The sequence below is a fragment of the Periplaneta americana genome, chromosome 5, assembly GCF_040183065.1.
Source record: "Periplaneta americana isolate PAMFEO1 chromosome 5, P.americana_PAMFEO1_priV1, whole genome shotgun sequence".
NCBI classification, from domain to species: domain Eukaryota; kingdom Metazoa; phylum Arthropoda; class Insecta; order Blattodea; family Blattidae; genus Periplaneta; species Periplaneta americana.
The window spans coordinates 96,572,524-96,591,976 of NC_091121.1; the positions used below are offsets into that span (position 1 = coordinate 96,572,524).

The 19,453-nt window shown below is 35.8% G+C and overlaps 1 protein-coding gene across 4 annotated transcripts in view; it reads right to left on the reverse strand.

Moving 5' to 3' along the window:
* Window positions 1-19,453, reverse strand: part of LOC138700019 (aminopeptidase N-like) — a 172,575-nt gene that overhangs the window by 26,479 nt on the left and 126,643 nt on the right. For 3 of the 4 annotated variants that reach the window (XM_069826306.1, XM_069826305.1, XM_069826304.1), the window contains 6 exons: window positions 18,175-18,352; window positions 13,644-13,816; window positions 13,211-13,366; window positions 6,507-6,644; window positions 5,262-5,447; window positions 1,432-1,615 (listed from right to left, as the gene is read on the reverse strand). In XM_069826306.1, the coding sequence (XP_069682407.1) occupies window positions 1,432-1,615; window positions 5,262-5,447; window positions 6,507-6,644; window positions 13,211-13,366; window positions 13,644-13,816; window positions 18,175-18,352 (1,015 nt within the window). Of the gene's footprint in view, window positions 1-1,431; window positions 1,616-5,261; window positions 5,448-6,506; window positions 6,645-13,210; window positions 13,367-13,643; window positions 13,817-18,158; window positions 18,353-19,453 lie in introns of all 4 variants that reach the window. The other variant, XM_069826307.1, reaches the window with a different exon arrangement.

Here is a 19,453-nt window from a genome sequence, read left to right on the forward strand (position 1 = left end):
TGGGATTTCCACTCCACATAGTAACACAGTATTCGTTATTGCACTCCACAGACGACAATGATAATTTACTTGGATTATTGAGAACAACAATGTACTGCTAATTTTAACTAATGTTCACAAAGCATTATTTACAAATCAGAACTGTCAGTTCTCAGTTCGTTTGCCTTGGCTAGTTCTTCTAGCTCACTCACTCGAGTTCACAGTATCTCGAACCCCAGACCTTCAGAGACAATCCACTGAACTTCGAACTCAGGTCCCCCAACTGCGGTCCACTGCACTCAAACTCAGGACTTCCGGCTCCCATAGTTACGGACACAACTCAAGTCGAACTCCAGTCTCGAAGCTGGCTTCACTGCTACACAAGACTGCCTTGCTGTCCAAAACTAGCAACGACTGCAACTAACTAACTAACTAACTAACTAACTAACTAACTAACTAACTAACTGCTCAAGTTCACTCGCGTGTCGTATTTATAATTAAACCATAGTTTCTGGAGAGTACGATTTCGCGATCAATCTACAGATGTCGAGAAGATGGCGCCTATCTAGGCTTCTATGGATTTCTCCCCTCAATCACCAGCTGTTTTACTTCCCCTCTCTGCCCGGTCGCCGTCCCTCCTCTCCTTTCTACGCCACAGCACATGCCCCAGGAAGCAGATGCGTGTGCAACTTCATTTGCCGCATCGCCCGATCCTTCCACGCACGCCCCTACCCTCCGCGGGACGCGTGATTGAGTCTCGACGGGGCTGTCACAATATAAAAACACGCACGCACGCGTTCTATAAGTGATTTTGTTGCTGAACAGCCACGCTCTTGTAAGAATACAGCATACTGCACCTTGAACTTAACCCAGGCTATGGTAATGATGACAGTGACTGCCTTTCTCTTTGTTTCCTCATATGATCCACGTATCTTAATGACGTATATCATCTGATATCTTCTTCTACACAAGAGGTAAAGGTGCAACGTCTTATTATAAAATGGTTATTTTTAATATCTTAAATTTAAAATTTCTTAAAAATCTGCAGTGAACTGTTTCATAAGAACAAAAGTAAATACCGGTATACAAGCACAAAATAGACATCATAGATATGTCATAGAAATGGAATGGTGAACAGAATAAGAGTTCGGGGTAGGAGGAGGTGTTCAGTAAACCATTGTAATTTGAAAATCTTGTGACTTTCAGCACTTCGTGAGTTCTGGTTTCCATTACTTTCAGATCAGGTTTCTCTAATACTATTCAGAATGTAATTCTCTCTTACTGCGCTTGTTGCTACTCGTAAGTACCGGTTATATATTTTTCACTACTCACTTTTAATTAGAAATACCAGCTACTTACAATAGTGGTAATGAGAAAGTAAGATTATACAATTTTTGGTTGAGCTTGTGAACACAAAAACATGAAAATGCAAAATTCGTATCTTCAACTTACATGATGCAGACCCTGGTAGCCTATAAATGTTGCGAAGCCTTCCTTCAGCCAGAGATCATTCCACCACAGTGGTGTAACAAGATTGCCGAACCACTGGTGAGCCAGTTCATGACTCACTATCTCAGCAACTCGTTCTTTGTTTATTTCTGTAGACATTGTTTCATCATACAGTAAAGCTGATTCCCTGTAAATATACCAATTCATAATGAAAGTTTTGATTACCACATTGGCCTAGTGCTAGCCAGTGGCCTGTGCTCAAGTCCTGCTCCACTCTGTATTTATAACTTGTGTTGGGCAAGCCTGTGGTCCAAGTAAAACAGAGGTTTTCTTTGGGTACTCTAGTTCCCCAGTGATATACCAACAATTCTCCGCCATCACCATCACCATCACCATCATGAGCTACATATATTTTGCAAATTATATATTATACCTTGCTTTCCATTGTAAATTTGTTTACATGTTTATATGTAATTTTATGCATAATTTTAGTAGGTAATTGATTGACTAGCGGATTTACTCGTGTTAATTATGTAAGTCTGTGTGGCTTACAGCTGTTTCGGTGCTTCACACACCATCCTCAGAGCCTACTAGATCTCCACGCGCTGACCTGTATTTGTGCACTAGTTGACTTGATAATCCATTTTGAATCTTGCGTGCACTACTTTTAACACTTGAATATAAGTAATTGATTGACTAGCGGACTTACTCGTGTTAATTATGTAAGTCTGTGCGGCTTACAGCTGTTTCGGTACTTCACACACCATCCTCAGAGTCTACTAGATCTAGTAGGCTCTGAGGATGGTGTGTGAAGCACCAAAACAGCTGTAGTATACGTGTACTGCTATTATTATACAATTTTGTTATTTTCTTATAAAAAATAAAGATGTCTCCCATTCATGCTACCTCCTGGGGGTGCATGGAGGTACAGCTCGCGCAAAAGATCTGAAAACCTGGCCGATGTCACAGGAGAGAAGCAGGGGGCAGAGTGCAAACAACAACAAATACGATCTAAACTTCTAACTGAAAACATTGACCTCTTACCTTGAGCTGCTAATCGGAGTCTTCAAACTCTGCTATCCCTTCAGTTTCATCGTCATAGCTGAAATCACCGTCATCGTCGTTATCATCGCTGATACCACCGAGATTTATGATAATTGGGTCTATGACGTTATCAAACAGTACTTCCTGGTCCATATAATCTTGTTCTATTTTTTCTTACATTTTCACAAAGCAGATGCCAATCGAGTTCAGCCATACAGTTAAATTTCTGCTCATATAGTTCTCTTTCTGAATTTAATTTACGACCTATGTTTTTGGAAGCAACCCATCCCTTCACTATCGACCAAATGTTCTCCATCGGGCTTAATTCGGGGTGATAAGGAGAAAGTCTAAATGGGATATGCCAGCACTTTCAAGAATTTCCGTAACAATAGGTCTAATTGCAACTTATAAACATTTAAACTAACTGTATATACACAACTGAAATGTTACGCGCGCGCACGCACGCGCACACGCGCACACACACACACACACACACACACACACACACACACACACACACACACACACACACACACACACACACACACACACACACACACGACTCTAACTCCATATACACGATTTAAATGACTATATAATCTATATACACAATTTAAATACCAATACCATATATACACGCACGCACTTTAACTCTATATACACGATTTTCATGGTACAATATTACACACACTTAAAAATGCTACAACTGAATACTTCCGTAACATAATACAGGGAGACTACTACAAGCACATATTATTATAGCGAGCAAGTGACTGACTGGCAAAGAGAAAAACGTTTTGCAAGTGGAATATACATCTGACAAGAAACTGTTATCTACCATTTAAATTTCAACGGTCTCGAAGCTTTCAGATCTTTTGCGTAAGCTGTAGAGTACGATGCTTTTTTCTTCTTTTTTTTTTTAGTTGGTTATTTAACGATACTGTATCAACTACTGGGTTATTTATCGTCGATGGAATTGATGATAGCGATATGGTATTTTGCGAGATGGGACAGAGGATTCGCCATAGATTACCTGACATTCACCTTAAGGTTGGGAAAACCTCGTGAAAAACCCAACCAGGTAATCAACCCAAGCAGGAATCGAATCTACACCCGAGCACAACTCTGGATCAGCGGCCAACTGAGCTATGCTGGTGGCATCATGCTTCCTTGACCTCGCCACAAGAATAATGTGGTGTGGTCGGCACAATGCTCTGACCACTTTTTTTATCTCCCCTTGAAAGACCTGGTACCATACTCAATTTGATAGGGTACTGAGTGAACCTTGAAGCCATTCTGGAAGTTTGGCAACGAGAAAATCCCATTACTACCTGGGATCGAACTCAACTTTCCAGTCCATAGCCAGTTTCACTACCAATTGAGCAGTAGTAGCAATAGCAGTAGTTGCAGCAGTAGTAGAAGAGTCAGTAGTAGCGGCAGTATTGGCAGTGACAGTGATAGTAGTAATGGTGGCAGCAGCCAGTGGCGAAGCCAGTACTTCAAAAGTGAGTAGACAGAAAGTAATACATTACTATGTTACCAATACATAAATTATATTTACAATATAAAAGTTGCTAGGAATTCCATCTTCCATCAAAGAACCTCATGTTATTTTCATTTCTCCCCAGTCTCCCTTGTAGAGCCAAGGCTTTTGAAGAGGCAAGGGAACATTTGCCTCAACCATAGATGTTTGAACATCCTGTCTAAGCACATCTATCGTTGACATGTTCTTCCATGTAGTGGTCGTTGATCGAAGAATCCAGTACAAACAGTAAGTTTCTCAATCACAACAATTACAGCAGGAAAATTTATTGGAATATTGTTTATAATTTTTAATCGTGATAATTTTTTTTTGAGTAGGCATTGCCTCAATTGTCTACAAGTAGCTTCGCCACTGGTGGTAGCAGGAGTAATAGTGATATCAGTAATAGTTGGCAAAGCTCTTCATAATATTATTTTGTCAAAATTAAATGTTGGGCAGATCTCTGAAGTTTAAGATTTTCACAAAATTTCATCTACAATCCTTGAAAATATTACTATCTGAAAAGTAATTTCTTTTCTAGGTGCAGTACAAAACCCTACTGTACTTCAAACAAACCCTATAAAATTCTCCCAGATTTGTCATATTGTTGTGCTCTCTTGGAAGGAGGTTACTTAGCAAAGTTTTATACTCAGTGCCTGCAACAGAATATTATAATACAAGTGCGGAAAGGGCTCTATTGCAAAACGAGTATAAAGTTGGAGCACGAGCAAATGCATTGATATTTGAAAAATCATCCCAAACAATATGACGAAAAAGCTTGATGTTAGAGTCGAAACTGTTGTAGCTCAAATTGTGTTTTACATTAAGGTAATACATGAGGATTTTGCTGGCTAAAATATTTTACTCTTTAAAACTATTAGATTTCACCATTAAATTACTTACGAATTCCATAATTCATTCTCAAATACAGACCACAGGGAAGAAGAAATCAAGGACATTTTCTGACGAGACTTCTGGATGATGAGGCCAGAACATGTCAAAAGGTGCAAGTCCGTGATAGATTGATGATGATGATGATGACTATGATTATTATTATTATTATTATTACTGAAAAAATAAAAATTTAATCCTTAATCCCTCCTCACCCGGATGTTGTACAGGAAACTGCGTACATTTTACTTCTCTTGCGAATAAGAAGATTTTAGAACACTGAAAGTGTATTGTCTTCAGTGACTTTAAAACCGCGAATTTCGGATCTAATGGCAACACATTATCTTTTTTACTATCAAGTTAATTTCATACCCACCTGAAAGTAATGAGTCCCCAGTTCTCCATTGCACTGAAACCGAAATCTGGGAGTGCCACCATATCCTGTTTGGGAAGTGGGAATGGTATGTCGAAGTATGTCTCCAAGTAATGCAAAATTCTTGGTCCAATTTTTGCAGCATAACTTGTTTGCGGCAATGCAAATTTCCGAGACCAAACTGTGAACCTATGGGGGAAAAATCCACTCAAAATGAAGTATCAAGAACATAATTAATTTTTCATTTCTTGATATAATAGGTACAATATTGAAAAGGAATAACTTCAGCTTTGCACATATTTTCAGATAATTGGCATGAGTTGTAGTGCGACATTTAAGGGGTTAGGTACAGCTTACAGCAGTAAAATATTGGAAATATTCAATTTTTTTTCCCTCCTTTACTGTATCTTGTACAATAATGAAAATCGATATGTGTAAAACACTGTCCTTATGCTATATGAATATATATATATTTTAAGATTCATTCATTTCACTGTACAGTAACTCAAAAACTATCCAACATTCTGTGATGAAATTTTTTGTGTTTTTTTATGCATGTCATGGCTGCAATATGATGCAAGATCACTCCTCTCCCTTTGATAGATTGTCTAATACAAATAAATTCTTAAAAAAAAAAAAAAAAAGGTCAAATATCATATTTTCTTCCAAAAAAAATTATATATATATATATATATATATATATATATATATATATATATATATATATATATATAATTTATTAAGAAATGTACGGTAGTTGAAAGAGCATGATATTGTAAACATGAGTTTCAGCAATAAAATGAAAGAAAGAGAACATGAAAAAGTTAACAAATTTATGAGTTATGAGGGAAAAGTTTCATCATTGCAGAGTGAACTGCCACCATTTTGAATTCTGAAAAAAAAAAAAATTATATATATATATATATTTTCCCCCATATAGCAGGACAATGTTTTACACATACCAATTTTCATTATTGTACAAGATACAGTAATAGAGGAAAAAAATGTTTAATATTTCCAAAAATCTTACTGCTGTAAGCTGTACCTAACCCCTTAATTGATTATAGGCCTACTCATCATCTTTCATGCATTATCCATTTATTGGTTTTTTTTAAATATCTGTACTTTCATTAATATAATTTTAACCAACTGAATGTGAGTAGAATCAATTAATAGTGCGATAATGGACTGGTAGTACATTTCTAACTTTGCACATAATTTATCAACATATGAGAATACACTTCGAACCTGAAATTATTCTTTGTTGCGAGGTTTTCCATGGTTGCGTCTAGTGAATGCAGATCAGATATGATGAAAGCTACAAGATACGTAGACATAGGGACAGTCTCATCATAATGGTCCCACATCCAGCCTGGAATCTCAGACCTAGCAAATAATAAAATTATCATTAAGCCATTGTCTTCAGTACCGGTATGTTAATTTAAACTGTAAAAGTTTCATAATATTTTATTAGCAGATACATACCTATCGTATTTGCATAGGTCGAAACAACACACACACTTTTAATGAGATAAAAAACAGAAAATAGGACGATACCTTAAAACAATTATATAACACCTCTTTTACACACTCCTGCTTATAACATTATCTCGTTCATTATGCTCTTTTTACGCGGTCCCCGGATATTTCATGTATAGGGAATATCTTTTAATTGTCCTGGAGAGTTGGAATTTACCAGTTGTGGCCGCAGAGTGACTGTCTCCTCCTATGCATGCACCTACTGTTCACCTAGCAGACAAGCAATGTACAGTTATTTGTATTTACCCAACTCATATTTTATGCTCAAAATGTTCCCCTGTTGACTGCTACACATTGCTGGCACCTTCTTGTAAAATTATTATTGATTTTCACAAGTTCAGCAGCACTGATTGACTCCATTTCAGCTCTTATGTAGTCTAAGTTCATTTATTGTGTGTGGGTTTCTTGCATAAACCTTATTTTTAAATGCTGCCACATAAGTAACAGTCACACGCATTAAATCAGGTCTTCTAGGAGGCCACAAGTCTTGCTAATTTAAGTAATCTTACTGCTCTATGAGTAGAGGGTTTACTTGCATTTGTTTTCTAAGCCAAACGTCTAAGGAATTTTTGCGTTGTGTTTTCTAATCTTTCTCCAATCTCATCTAATTTTTCTTCTGTGCATCAATCCGATCACGGCTCTTAACTACAAAGATTTAATCTGTGTTGCCATTCTCGGTACACCTTCCGGTACAAATAGTTACCAAAGCAAAATGTCACGCTCATTCTATTCTTTATGTAGCTCTATTTGCGCTATATTGTTTTGCCATTGACTCCCAGTAGGCTGCGTGCTTTAAAAATGGATAGTTAAATAACAAAGCGCATCATCCCTCGTCCATGAATGGCCTTCAAGTACAGTACTCCATGAATTTGCTTTACTCTGAAAGTTTCTATAGGCCTACAAGATATACAAATAAAAACTACAATTTTTTAACATAAATTCTTAACGAATAACACTTAGTGAATCATGAAATTATGCGTAATTATATTTGTTAATAAATAATGCAAAACTTAATGAGAGATTTAAAATTTTTACAGCATTTGTATTAGGTATGAGGCTCTCAAATGTCACTCACAATGAAGGCTTCACATTTGCCCAGAAACGTCAACGAGAATGGAAAGCCAAGAAATGAGAACGAGAATACCAATATTTCACAGCTGAATGCAAAGACGAAGTATCTGCGGCAAAAAAAAAAAAAAAAAAAAAAAAAAAAAAACCCGCTTTGATTTATTAATTATAGTAGATTCTGACAGTTATTATACTGTATTAAGCTGTCTGTAGATCTGAAGTTTGAAAAGAATAAGCCAATAAATTATAATATAAAAGTTTATAAAACTTAAAAAAAATGTTAAAATTGAGGGGTATTTAGCAAAAACGTGAGTTGTCCAAAATGATATTTTGTGGGAATCTTGAAAAAACTTTACGACATCAAAATTATTGGCATTTCACATTGGTAATTTGTATGAACACACTTCACAGTTATTGGATTATCTACAGTATGTTGTTTACACATAACGCATATTTGGATAAATGGAGCAAAAAATCCTTTGGACAAATGACATTTTTATTTCAAAAGTTCCACATTCATAATGCAGAATGCGAAATGCAACAAAACACATTAGCAGCTACTACTCTGGCGAAATGATGCTGTCAACACTGTGTAGATCAATGAAACCTGGACAACCGACATTCTTACAAGAAATATTGAGGACTACTGACGTTTTAACAGAAATATAATTTTTTAGACGCCATTCGACACTGTACTATTGACGTTTTCAAAGAACTGAATACATGTGTTCATACATGTCCCAGAGGAGCATCAGATGGCCGCTCCAACTAAAATTACTAGATTTTGCACAACTGATGTTTTTGCTAAACAGCCCTCAATTGTTAAAAAAAGAGGAATCAATGAATTTTGAACTAAAAATACTTTCTAAAAACAAAAGAATAAAAATAACACAAAAAATGAAAGAATACCAAGTAAATAAACGAAAATTACTGAAGTAATAGTCAAATGTAAGCCTAAAGGAAAGAGACATCTATATCGATCAAAAAAATCTGCAACTTAAAATTTACAAATAAAATGGTGGCGTACCTCAAGTCCGCAAGGAGAGTAGGAAAAAAAATAATTAAAAATAAGAAAAGGAATGGGGCGAAGAATAAGAACAGAAAAGAGAAAGAGATAGTGGAAATAAAGGGAAGAAGGAGGGAATGGCGAATAAAAAAAAATTGTTGTGGCTATGTCCCCGACCAGCCGTGGATTTTACGTGAATATGTATCGACAAATCTAGAAGAGATCTTCTGTTTGGCACCAAAATCAGAGCTCTAGTGCATTGGAGTCGCGAGGTATAGGCCTACTGCCCAGAAATTTTCATGCATGCTCAAAATGGCCACCAGTCACTACGGGTCACCACCAAGTGCATGCTCGCATCATAGTCATATATCTGATTGAACGAGACCACATTTATTTCAATCGTGTTATTAGTCACGAAGTTATGATGTTGGGATGGATCACTATGCGAACATTACATCGCCTGGTACTCCATACATTATTCTGATTTTAAAGGCGTATTCACGTAAAATAATTCTGCTCTGTATCAGAATCTGTCATCCAGTTTCGGGAATGAAACTATGTACAGCTTTTGGTTTGAATGTTAGATTTTTGTTTCGGTTTACAAATGGAGAATAACAGTCTTTGATAAGAGAAATAGTTAATGAAGGGCATGCAATATATTTTCTCGTCATATGAAGGGGCATTTAGAAATTAGTCCCAGCTTATAACTAATTTTTCACTATGGTTCACTCAAAAGTATTTTGTAGTTGTTTATCATCACCATAGGCCAGTGGCGGCTCGTGAACTTGTGGATTGGGAGAGCTGCAATAGATTTCGGTACATACAAATTTCACTTCTTGATACCATTATTAACAAGTACAGGACAAAAATAAATGCACTACATATCGAAAAACCAAAACTTCCTGACTTAGTTGGGAGATGTCTGTAGGACCATTTGCTAATCCCTAAGAAAAACTAATACCATCGATTTCAGTCTGAATTTCAGATCGGCAGACACTCAACTTACAATCTACCAGTTCATTCTGAATTGTCTTAGAATAACCTTAAACAGTGACATGTTCCAAATGATTTTTGAGAGGCTCGTTTAGATTACTCACGAATTGTAGCAACCCACGAAACACATCAGGGTTCTTCGAATCGTTTTTTCATCATGTCCCCTAAGGGGAAGTTCATATTGGCCACAAAATTTGATACAATCTATTTTTTTAATAATTTCACGATTTTTTATCACTTCTTGATTATGTTTGAGAATGTTTGTTCTGTTCGTTTCACTTAGTAGCAGCAGTATGAGTTGCGTAACATAGCCAATGAAACAACATTTTTCAGGTGAGACTGCGAAGATTCGTGCATTTTGCTTTTTAGGGGCAAATGTCCTAAATCTGTCACACCACTCCTAGTCCATGCAGTATCACCACCGAAGAGGAGGCAAGGAAAACAAAATACAAATTATTTTTTTGGTCACATCCACGTAACTACAAATGCTTCGCGTAAATTTCATTGTTATACTTCCTTACATATATGCACTATTTCGGCTGGATGAAGCTTAAGTAAGATTTAAGTCGGGTAACAGACGACCCTTTAATTTCACTTCGTTACATCAATATTCTCCGCAAGGGAAAGTTGAGAAAAATAAAATTAATATTCTGTAATTCACACACACTCATGCTTGCACATTTGCACTGGTTAAGTTACAGTATTAAGACGTCACACCAAAGCAACACTCAGATATACTGATGGTCAACAATTTTCTAAAACTGGAAAAGAAGTCTCTTTCGTATTTTACGTGCTATATCAAAAGGATTCTACTCGTGCAATCATTTTGAGTTAAGGCAAATATTAGGTTCTGCTGGAGGCTGGATATATACGTAATAATAAGGCAAAAGAGAATATTAATTTCGTTATATTAACTCGACAAGATTCTACAACAATAAGTATGGGAAAAGAAAAGAAAAATTTTGTCATTAAGTTTCAAGGAAATAGAGAATCCATTTGACGCAGCATTACAATAGCGGTGTGGGAGGAGAGGAAAGATCCCTTGTTGCTTGGCTCTGCAACCACTGCAGCGAGATATGGGTTTTAAACAGCAGCAGTTTTCCTCTGCTCCCCTTCACCTCTCTACCCCCTGACCAAGCAAGACACACTCTCTATGAGCTGACCACCCTGCAGATCCCAGGACGACTTTGAATGCAGTGTCAATTCCAATACAGTCGACTCGCAAAAAGATTATGCATAAGATAATAGTACATATTCCCGGCCAGATGAAATATAAAGCAATTTACCAATAAAAGCTGTAACAATTCTTCTAAAAATTAAAATAAATATTTTTATTTTCCTGTCAAAGCAGGGAGTGCTGCAGCTCCGCAGCTCTTATGGACGAGCCGCCCCTGCCATAGGCGGAGTTATGGTGGGGGGCATGGAGGGGCACTGTCCCCCCAAACTAGTCTGAACTCTTTTTTTTTTCTATTAACGTTAGAAAATATTGAATTCAAAAAAATCTTCTTTGCTTTTGTTTATGATTAAGTTTCTGTGGTTAAATTGATGAATTAATGTCTTCAGATCATGTGTCTGGACTGTAATATTTATTTTAAATTTCTGAATGTATAAGAATTTCTATACCTCATTTGAGGAATGGAACCACTGTAACGTTTCATTTGCAACAGCCTGAACAGCTTGTATTCATGTATTAGAAATCTGCAGGTGTTCAGGCCGCCACTTGGAGAAAAATGAATAACATACTGCACATCAATGCAGAAAAAAGAAAAGTGATCCCGGTATAATGTGTAAACTTAAAGACGAGATAAAATAAAATAATTAGGCCTAGAGTTTACATTTCATATGATATCTTCAGGAAGGTAAGCTTCATATAAAAACGTTTTATTGATGTATGCATGTGTTTCTGTACGGGAGAGAAAAAGAGGGAGATTGTTTTAAGTTATGCCCTATTATAATTTGTAGTAGACCTACAGTTCAAGGCCTATACAACTCGGTTCAAAACATCGCAGATATGGATGTAAGAAACATGCCCCACAAAAATATCTTTATTAAATGATCATATTCTGATATACTGTACCATGGTCAAGCTATACGGAGGGGAGGAGGTAAATGATGTCCCCATAACCACGTTATATGGGGATTCTATAGTTTTGCTTTGCCTCCCCCCCCCCCCCAAGGAAACGTTTCTTTCTCTGCTTATGATCATCATATTAATATTGCAGTCCACACCTGTGGAGTAACGGTCAGTGTGTCTGGCCGTGAAACCAGGTGGTCCAAGTTCGAATCCCAGTCGGGGCAAGTTACCTGGTTGAGTTTTTTTCCGGGGTTTTCCCTCAACCAAATACGAGCAAATGCTGGGTAACTTTCGGTGCTGGACCCCGGACTCATTTCACCGGCATTATCACCTTCAATTCATTCAGACGCTAAATAACCTAGATGTTGATACAGCGTCGTAAAATAACCCAATAAAAAAAAATATTGCAGAACTCGAGATTACAACTCATGCATTTTATCAAGACACTCGCAATGTGCAGTACGGGAATAACGTTTCTGTGGAGGGGATAGGAGTAGAAGGGAAGGTCGGGCGTGTGTCTACCGAGTTCAAGGCAAAAGCTAACCCATTCCCCTATAATTCGTAAGTAGACTCATGCGATCTTGTACGCAGCTCTGTACGAAGAGTGGCAGTGTCTGGACATACTGCATGCACTGTACAAATCAAAGGAGTGGTCGCACAGGTTTGGAGCTGTTCACAATGTCGAGATATAACTGAGAGAGGCCGCACTACATGACTAATTTTATACGTAATTTCGGTGCCATCATGCCAGTAGCGAGGGGAGATGGTATCATTGGGCGCGGTTCAAGACTTAACTACTGATAACATTAGCACTCATAGTGTTATTAAGAATCCTGCCACTTTTTGTTTCACCACGTACAGCTGGCGCCAGGGTTTTTGGCGTTTGTCCTAGATATATAGTGCCCAGTTTGTGAGCATGTTGTTAGTGCAGCTGAGAATGGTACCACTTCCTATACACGTCACATCAGCCATTTGCCAAACACAGTTGTCAGACTGACTGCGGTAAGTGTAAAACACTCTCACTCAATGTTCCCATTACTTATTTCACACGCCAAAAACGGTGATGCGGACTATAACGTGGAACGGGTGCCCATACCCAGCCTGGGGAAAGTTGTATTCTATGTCAAAAGAAGAGAAAAAAGAAAAGGGAAAAGAGAATGAAGATGAGGAAAAGAAAGATGGAGTGAAAGAGTATTATATAAGAAAATTACTTCAAGTCTTTTCTGCAAATTTAAGTTTCGACTTTACTCCAAGATTTACTTTGGTACTTACATAGGTTCCGTATGATTAATGGGCATGTTGGACAATGACGTCATGTTCGCAGGTCTAGCCAGGCTTACTGTGAAGTGAGCTTTGAATGCTGGCTCATCAAAACAAGGAAAAGCTCGACGTGCGTCTGTTGGTGAAAACTGAGTGCTAGCCAACCACCTACAACAAATTAATTACTGGTAGTCTAAAATAAAGTAATAGATAATAGTAGTTGTTTATTAATAAATGTCACTTCTGACTGCACTTCACTGAGATTTATGCAGTGCTCTACGTGGTCTTTATTCATGGTTATATTGTTGTTGTACAGATGGTACACAGTACAGTCATAAATAAAGACCAAGATATAACCGTAACTACAGTTCATAAACAGAGATGAAAACTAAAAGGAGTGCGAGTTCGTTGTGATAAAGTTTCATATGGGCATATTTTGTCTCACCTTTTCTGTCCTGTATCAGGGTCTATGTAGCTGCTCCTGTAAAAACCTTGCAGGAGATCATTGATCTGTCCAAGAAACTTGATGTACAATTGATATGATTCGCCTGGTATTAATTTCTGACCAAGTATCACACTATACGTCTGAGCGACATCATTATATAGGTGATCTACAACCTGAAAAACAAAAGTCACTTTAGATTATGCAGGATGAACCGTAAGTAATGTCATTAATTTCAAGGGGTTATTCTTCGAGATATTTCAAATAAAAAGAAAGTTTAATACAATTTTGCTCGTTTTTACTGCCTTTTCGAGAAAAAAATTATTTTATATGAAACATTTCATAGTGTATTTTGGGAAAACTATTTATTAATTAACGATATGCTGTCAATTTAAGAGAGCAGTGTATTATGGTGACTATTACACCTTTACTACGTCATACTACTTTTGACCAATAAAACGATACGAAAGGACTTCTTTCAACCAATCATGGCTGCTTATCGCACAATTTTATCACATCCTTAGCATTTGTTTAATTTTATCACTACCATAGCATTTGTTTCTTTCTTTGTCAACATTTCAAACTGCAATTGGTATTATGAAACATGCTTCGCGATCGTCATTTGTTTCCCGCATAGATAGTCGACTGAAAATGGCGGCTCTTTTCAAATGTTTTTGTGAAGCTAACATTAGTGGAATATAATTTTAGTAAGTCAATTAATATCTATTTTATTGTATTAGAGTAGGCTACTTTATTTCTTCTAATCTTTAGCTGTCACTTCCCATAACTATGGTCCTGAAACACAACTATGGTCAACGATACAACTATTCAAATTTTGTACTCCATAACGTAGTACCTCGTATTGTAGTTTGAAGTCAAGTCACTGCAGCTATCTACGAACAGTCTATGTTACTTCTACAATATTCTTTGAATGATTGTACCATGGATCATAGTTGTGTTCCAGGACCATAGTTATGGGAAATGACGGTACTTTCCTCTGTTTTATCACCTCCCTACCATTTGTTTCTTCTGCAAATTCTTTACGGTACTATAAAACATGCTTTGCGATCGTCATTGGTTTACAGCATAGACAGTCAACTGAAAATGGTGGCTCCATTCAAACGATTTGGTGAAGTTAACGTTAATGAAATAGAATTTCATTAAGTCAATTAATATTTTATTGTATTAGAGTACTTTATTTCTTCTTATATTTATATACTTTCTTCTAATCGTTTAATAGTAAGTTAAATCTCACTCGAGTTTTGGTGTTCTCTAGATAAATCAAAACCTCTAGTGAGATTACTGTTGATAAATGATTAAAAGAATTTTAGTTCTGTCCTTTAAATGTGCAGAAATTTGATTCCAACAAATGTAACTTTTCGTTCTGCAAAGGAATTAAAAAATTTTATGCACTCCGACAGCCATGTAAAGGTTATTGCTTGCCACAGAGATGCAGCTCGCATAATGCGAGAGATGGTTGAGACAATGAAAAATGTAAACGTAACACACACAATTGCTTTTAAGGGAAATTTGATTTCTTGTATGTAAGTTTATTGGTTACTTACTTACTTATGGCTTTTAAGGAACCCAGAGGTTCATTGCCACCCTTACATAAGCCCGCCATCGGTCCAGTTTACTGGTTAGTACTTTAAAAACTAAAGTGGGAGGAAACTATTTTTAATTGGTTGAAGAAAATGGTTGTAGTACGACAAACGAAGATTTTTAAAATCACTAATTAGATTTGTAAAACGTAAAATAAACTTTTTGTGTTGCCTGTGTTCAGCGAATATTCAATTAAAATTAAATCGAAAACGTAAAATATCACATTTTTATTTTTTTCTTTAGAGTTTTCAATGTTTTAAAATTTTGTTTTAATAACGTAACATAAGCATCATTATTGTTTACGTTCTCTAGAATATTCTATTGAAATGGGAAAGCAGAAATATGTCTTAATCTTTTAAATTTATTTTGAAGTAAGCATATCTTATTGTCTGCGTTTTCCGAACATTTAATTAAAATTAGGTTGTAGAGCTTATTTTAAATTTTCCAAGATTTTAATTAACGTGAAATGAGCAGTGTTCATTCTCTGCTCTCTAACACAGATTAAACACAAAATTAAACGGTATATCATCTGTATTTTTTCTTACTTACGTAACTTACTTATGGCTTTTAAGGAAACCCAAAGGTTCATTGCTGCCCTCGCATAAGCCCGCCATCAGTTCCAATCCTGAGCAAGATTAATCCAGTCTCTACAATAGTATGCCACTTCCCTCAAATCCATTTTAATATTATCCTCTCATTTACTTCTTCTTACGAGTTTAAAAACAATGTACTGTTCATAACAAGCCAGAGCAACAAAGTCTTATGTGCACTCCCTGATGATTATACAGCGTTGCACGATCTCGTAATTCATGTATTTTAAAATTCACATTTTTCTGGAAAACTATTCAAAATACAGCAAAATGAGATTTGAATTTTTGCTGCCTTTTACTGAAGTAATCATCCACCAGAATTAATGACATTACTTATGGTTCATCCTGTATGTATGTACCTACGACTGAACAAAAAAACTGAACATACTTAACATTGTTGGACATTCAAAATGTCTGAACTCTTGAAATAAGGTGTTTGTAATTTATATGATTGTTACTTAAAAAATACGCCTAAATGATAATAGCCTATGATACTTTATTGTGACATGCATTTTGTAGTTTCTCTCTATAGTTACTAATATTTAACAGTTTGTGGTATTAAAATGATTGTAGACTATCTTCAGTGGCATAGCCATGAATTTAAGATGGGGGGGGGGGCAAGTATTGAAAACATCACTTGACAAATTTCCCTATAACTGCATACCTTGAATGCAACATATTTAAAGGAAAATAATAATTTATTGTTTTAATGCTATGAAATTTACAATCAATTTAGACTCCACAAGAGTAAAGCAAAATCCATTTTTCATCATTGCAGAGTGAATAAATAGATGCAATCCCTAAATAAATTACTTAATCTAGTTATTGTGTTAAGAACTGTAGCTTCATAATTTCTTTGAAAATCATCGGTCAATTTAAAATAACTTGTCAGCAGAAATGCCAAGAATTTTTTATCCTAAATATTGGTCATTGTCGGTAGAAAAAAATCAAACAATGTTTTTCTTTTCAGTGTTGCACTCTCAATGCCAATGATGGATTGATTCTTCATGCTTTATATCTACTGTAATATGTATAATTTAAAAATAATTCTAAAAAAAAAAAAAATGGGGGAAGGGCTTCAGCCTGGTGTTCCTCCTCACCCCCGCCCTGCCTACACCACCGACTATCTTCACATACATATAATAAGGTTATACATATTTATACTGATAACAGCAATCATAAGGAAAATTTCCTTTTTTTCTAGTGTGTTAAATGTCTCTGCATCGTTGCTTGAGAGTACAGTACTTTAATTCTGTTATTGAGAGATATGAAAAAAGAAGAAAATGGTTGTTCGAATGAAGATGTACTTTAAAAATGAAAAAAGAATTATTAATATGTGATTTTCTATTATTGCCTAACACTTTAATACAGTTATCTCCCAAGCACAGAGAAATTATATTAAAATTTTTATGCATATTTATATCACCATCATTTAATATTTCTATTCTTATTTAATACAAATACATTAAAAAAGAAAATTAATTACAATACATTGAATCCTACTATGTTAATATTACTTTTACTTGATACTGACAGTAGGAAAATTTTCGTGTTATATAGAAATGATATCGAATTAGAAATTTTGACATAGAAAAGTGTTTTTTTAACTTTGACACCCTAGATAGTTAAATCCATTTATTTGTTCTAATAGTGGCATTGTATTTTACTTCTTATAGGTTGACCTATAAAAGCTATGGATTTAGATTTCGAAACTGAAATATTCATACTAAAATCATTCAACATGTTTTTAAAAATAAAATAAATGTTTATTTGTCTGTTACAAGGTATGTCTGATAAACGATTCGACATATTAAAATTATTTTGGGTTATGGTACGTATATTCATAATGTAGGCTTGATTCGGAAGTGTGGGCAGACTATAACAATTCAAACAATAAATATAAAAAAGATTTTGTTATTAAACTGAGAATTACTTTATAATTGAATAGATGAAGTACCTTTATATAAAGACTTTGTTACGAAAATGTCTAAATTGACTTTAAAATAATACAAAAAAAAAAAAAATGAAATCGCGGGTGCTCGTGTAAAGGGGGTTAAGTCAAATTGTAAGGTATGTAAACTTCTCTCTTTGGTACTGAACAAAACTCCTTTGTCACAAAATATGGAGCACTGTAACTGCATCAAAGATGGAAGAATTACTTAACCCCTTTAACACAAGAGAAAGGTAATTGTGGATAGTTCAAATCTGTACTTATTCCAGTTTAGCCAAATCAACTTAACCCCCTTTACACGAGCACCCGCGAAATATCCCTAAGTATTCTCGTTTATAGTCATGCAATTTTGTTAGGGAATGAGCCTTCACTTACCCGATCTGGTACAGACCTGAATAGTAAGGTTTCCTTTCTGAAGCAACTGTGTGACCTGCACGGCATCCTCGTACACCTCTATATCATTGATATTGAGTGTTACATTGTTTGCTGCTTCTAAGCACTCGAGATCTATCCACACTTCCCCTGCTGTTGTAAAGTTGTCCTCCAAAATGAATGGCACCAACTGAATCCTGAGAATGAATCAATGATTAATTTACAAATTTGACGCGATCATTACCAATATATATTTTTATGATGTACCGAAGTACATATGATATTTCCGTGCAGAAATTCTGCGTCATTATTTGATGATCCTGGCCAGTTAGTCACTCATAACGAGTGCACCTCTGCACATACATGGGACATTGTGCCACTGTCATACATATATGACGCAGTGCATGAGGGTAGGCCATTAGAGGGAATCCAAGAGGTGAAACTTAAACTGAGAGGATTCAATCCAACATCGGGATGGGAATCTGGTGTAGCTTAGTGGATAGAGCGTCAGCACGTAGAGCTGAAAACCTGGATTCAAATCCTGGTGCTGGAGAGAATTTTTCTCTGTTCCACTCATCTTCCATTACCAATATACCAGTGCTTTTTTTTTGGTAATATTTTTCATTATTTGACCAAATTGGTCAGTTAAATGGTACCAATCAATAATATTTAAAAAGTGTAAACACAGTTGTTTAAATAGAGTCTGAAAATGAACGTGTAAAAATGTCAAACTCAACAAAATGCATTCACTCACTCACTCACTCACTCACCTTTTTTTGTGCACAAGTCTTTCTATGAAGAAATACCTACGAATTCAAATCTTTAGGTTTCAATTATTTTATTATCTAGAAGATCTTAATCAGCATTTCAAAGAACTCTTTGCAAATTCTAGAATTTACAATTTCTGCCTTTCTGCAAGTAATGTGAATATCACATGCAATATCAGACGGACAACAGACATGGATAACTGTTTTTAAAATGATGAGTTTTCTTTGCGATTTTGTACATCCAAGGACTGTATTAAACAATTTTGCCGTGGGCCATCAAGTTTTCGTTCTGAAAAGGAATTTTAAAATATTACATTTGTTCCGATTTTTTAGTGGGTTATTTTACGATGCTTTATCAACTGCTGTGGTTATCTAGCATCTGAATGATATGAAGGTGATAATGCCGGTGAAATGAGTCCAGGGTCCAGTTCCAAAAGTTACCCAGCGTTTGTTCTTAATGGGTTGAGAGAAAACCCGGGGAAAAACCTCAGCCAGATAACTTGTCCCAACCAGGATTTGAGCCCGGGCCTG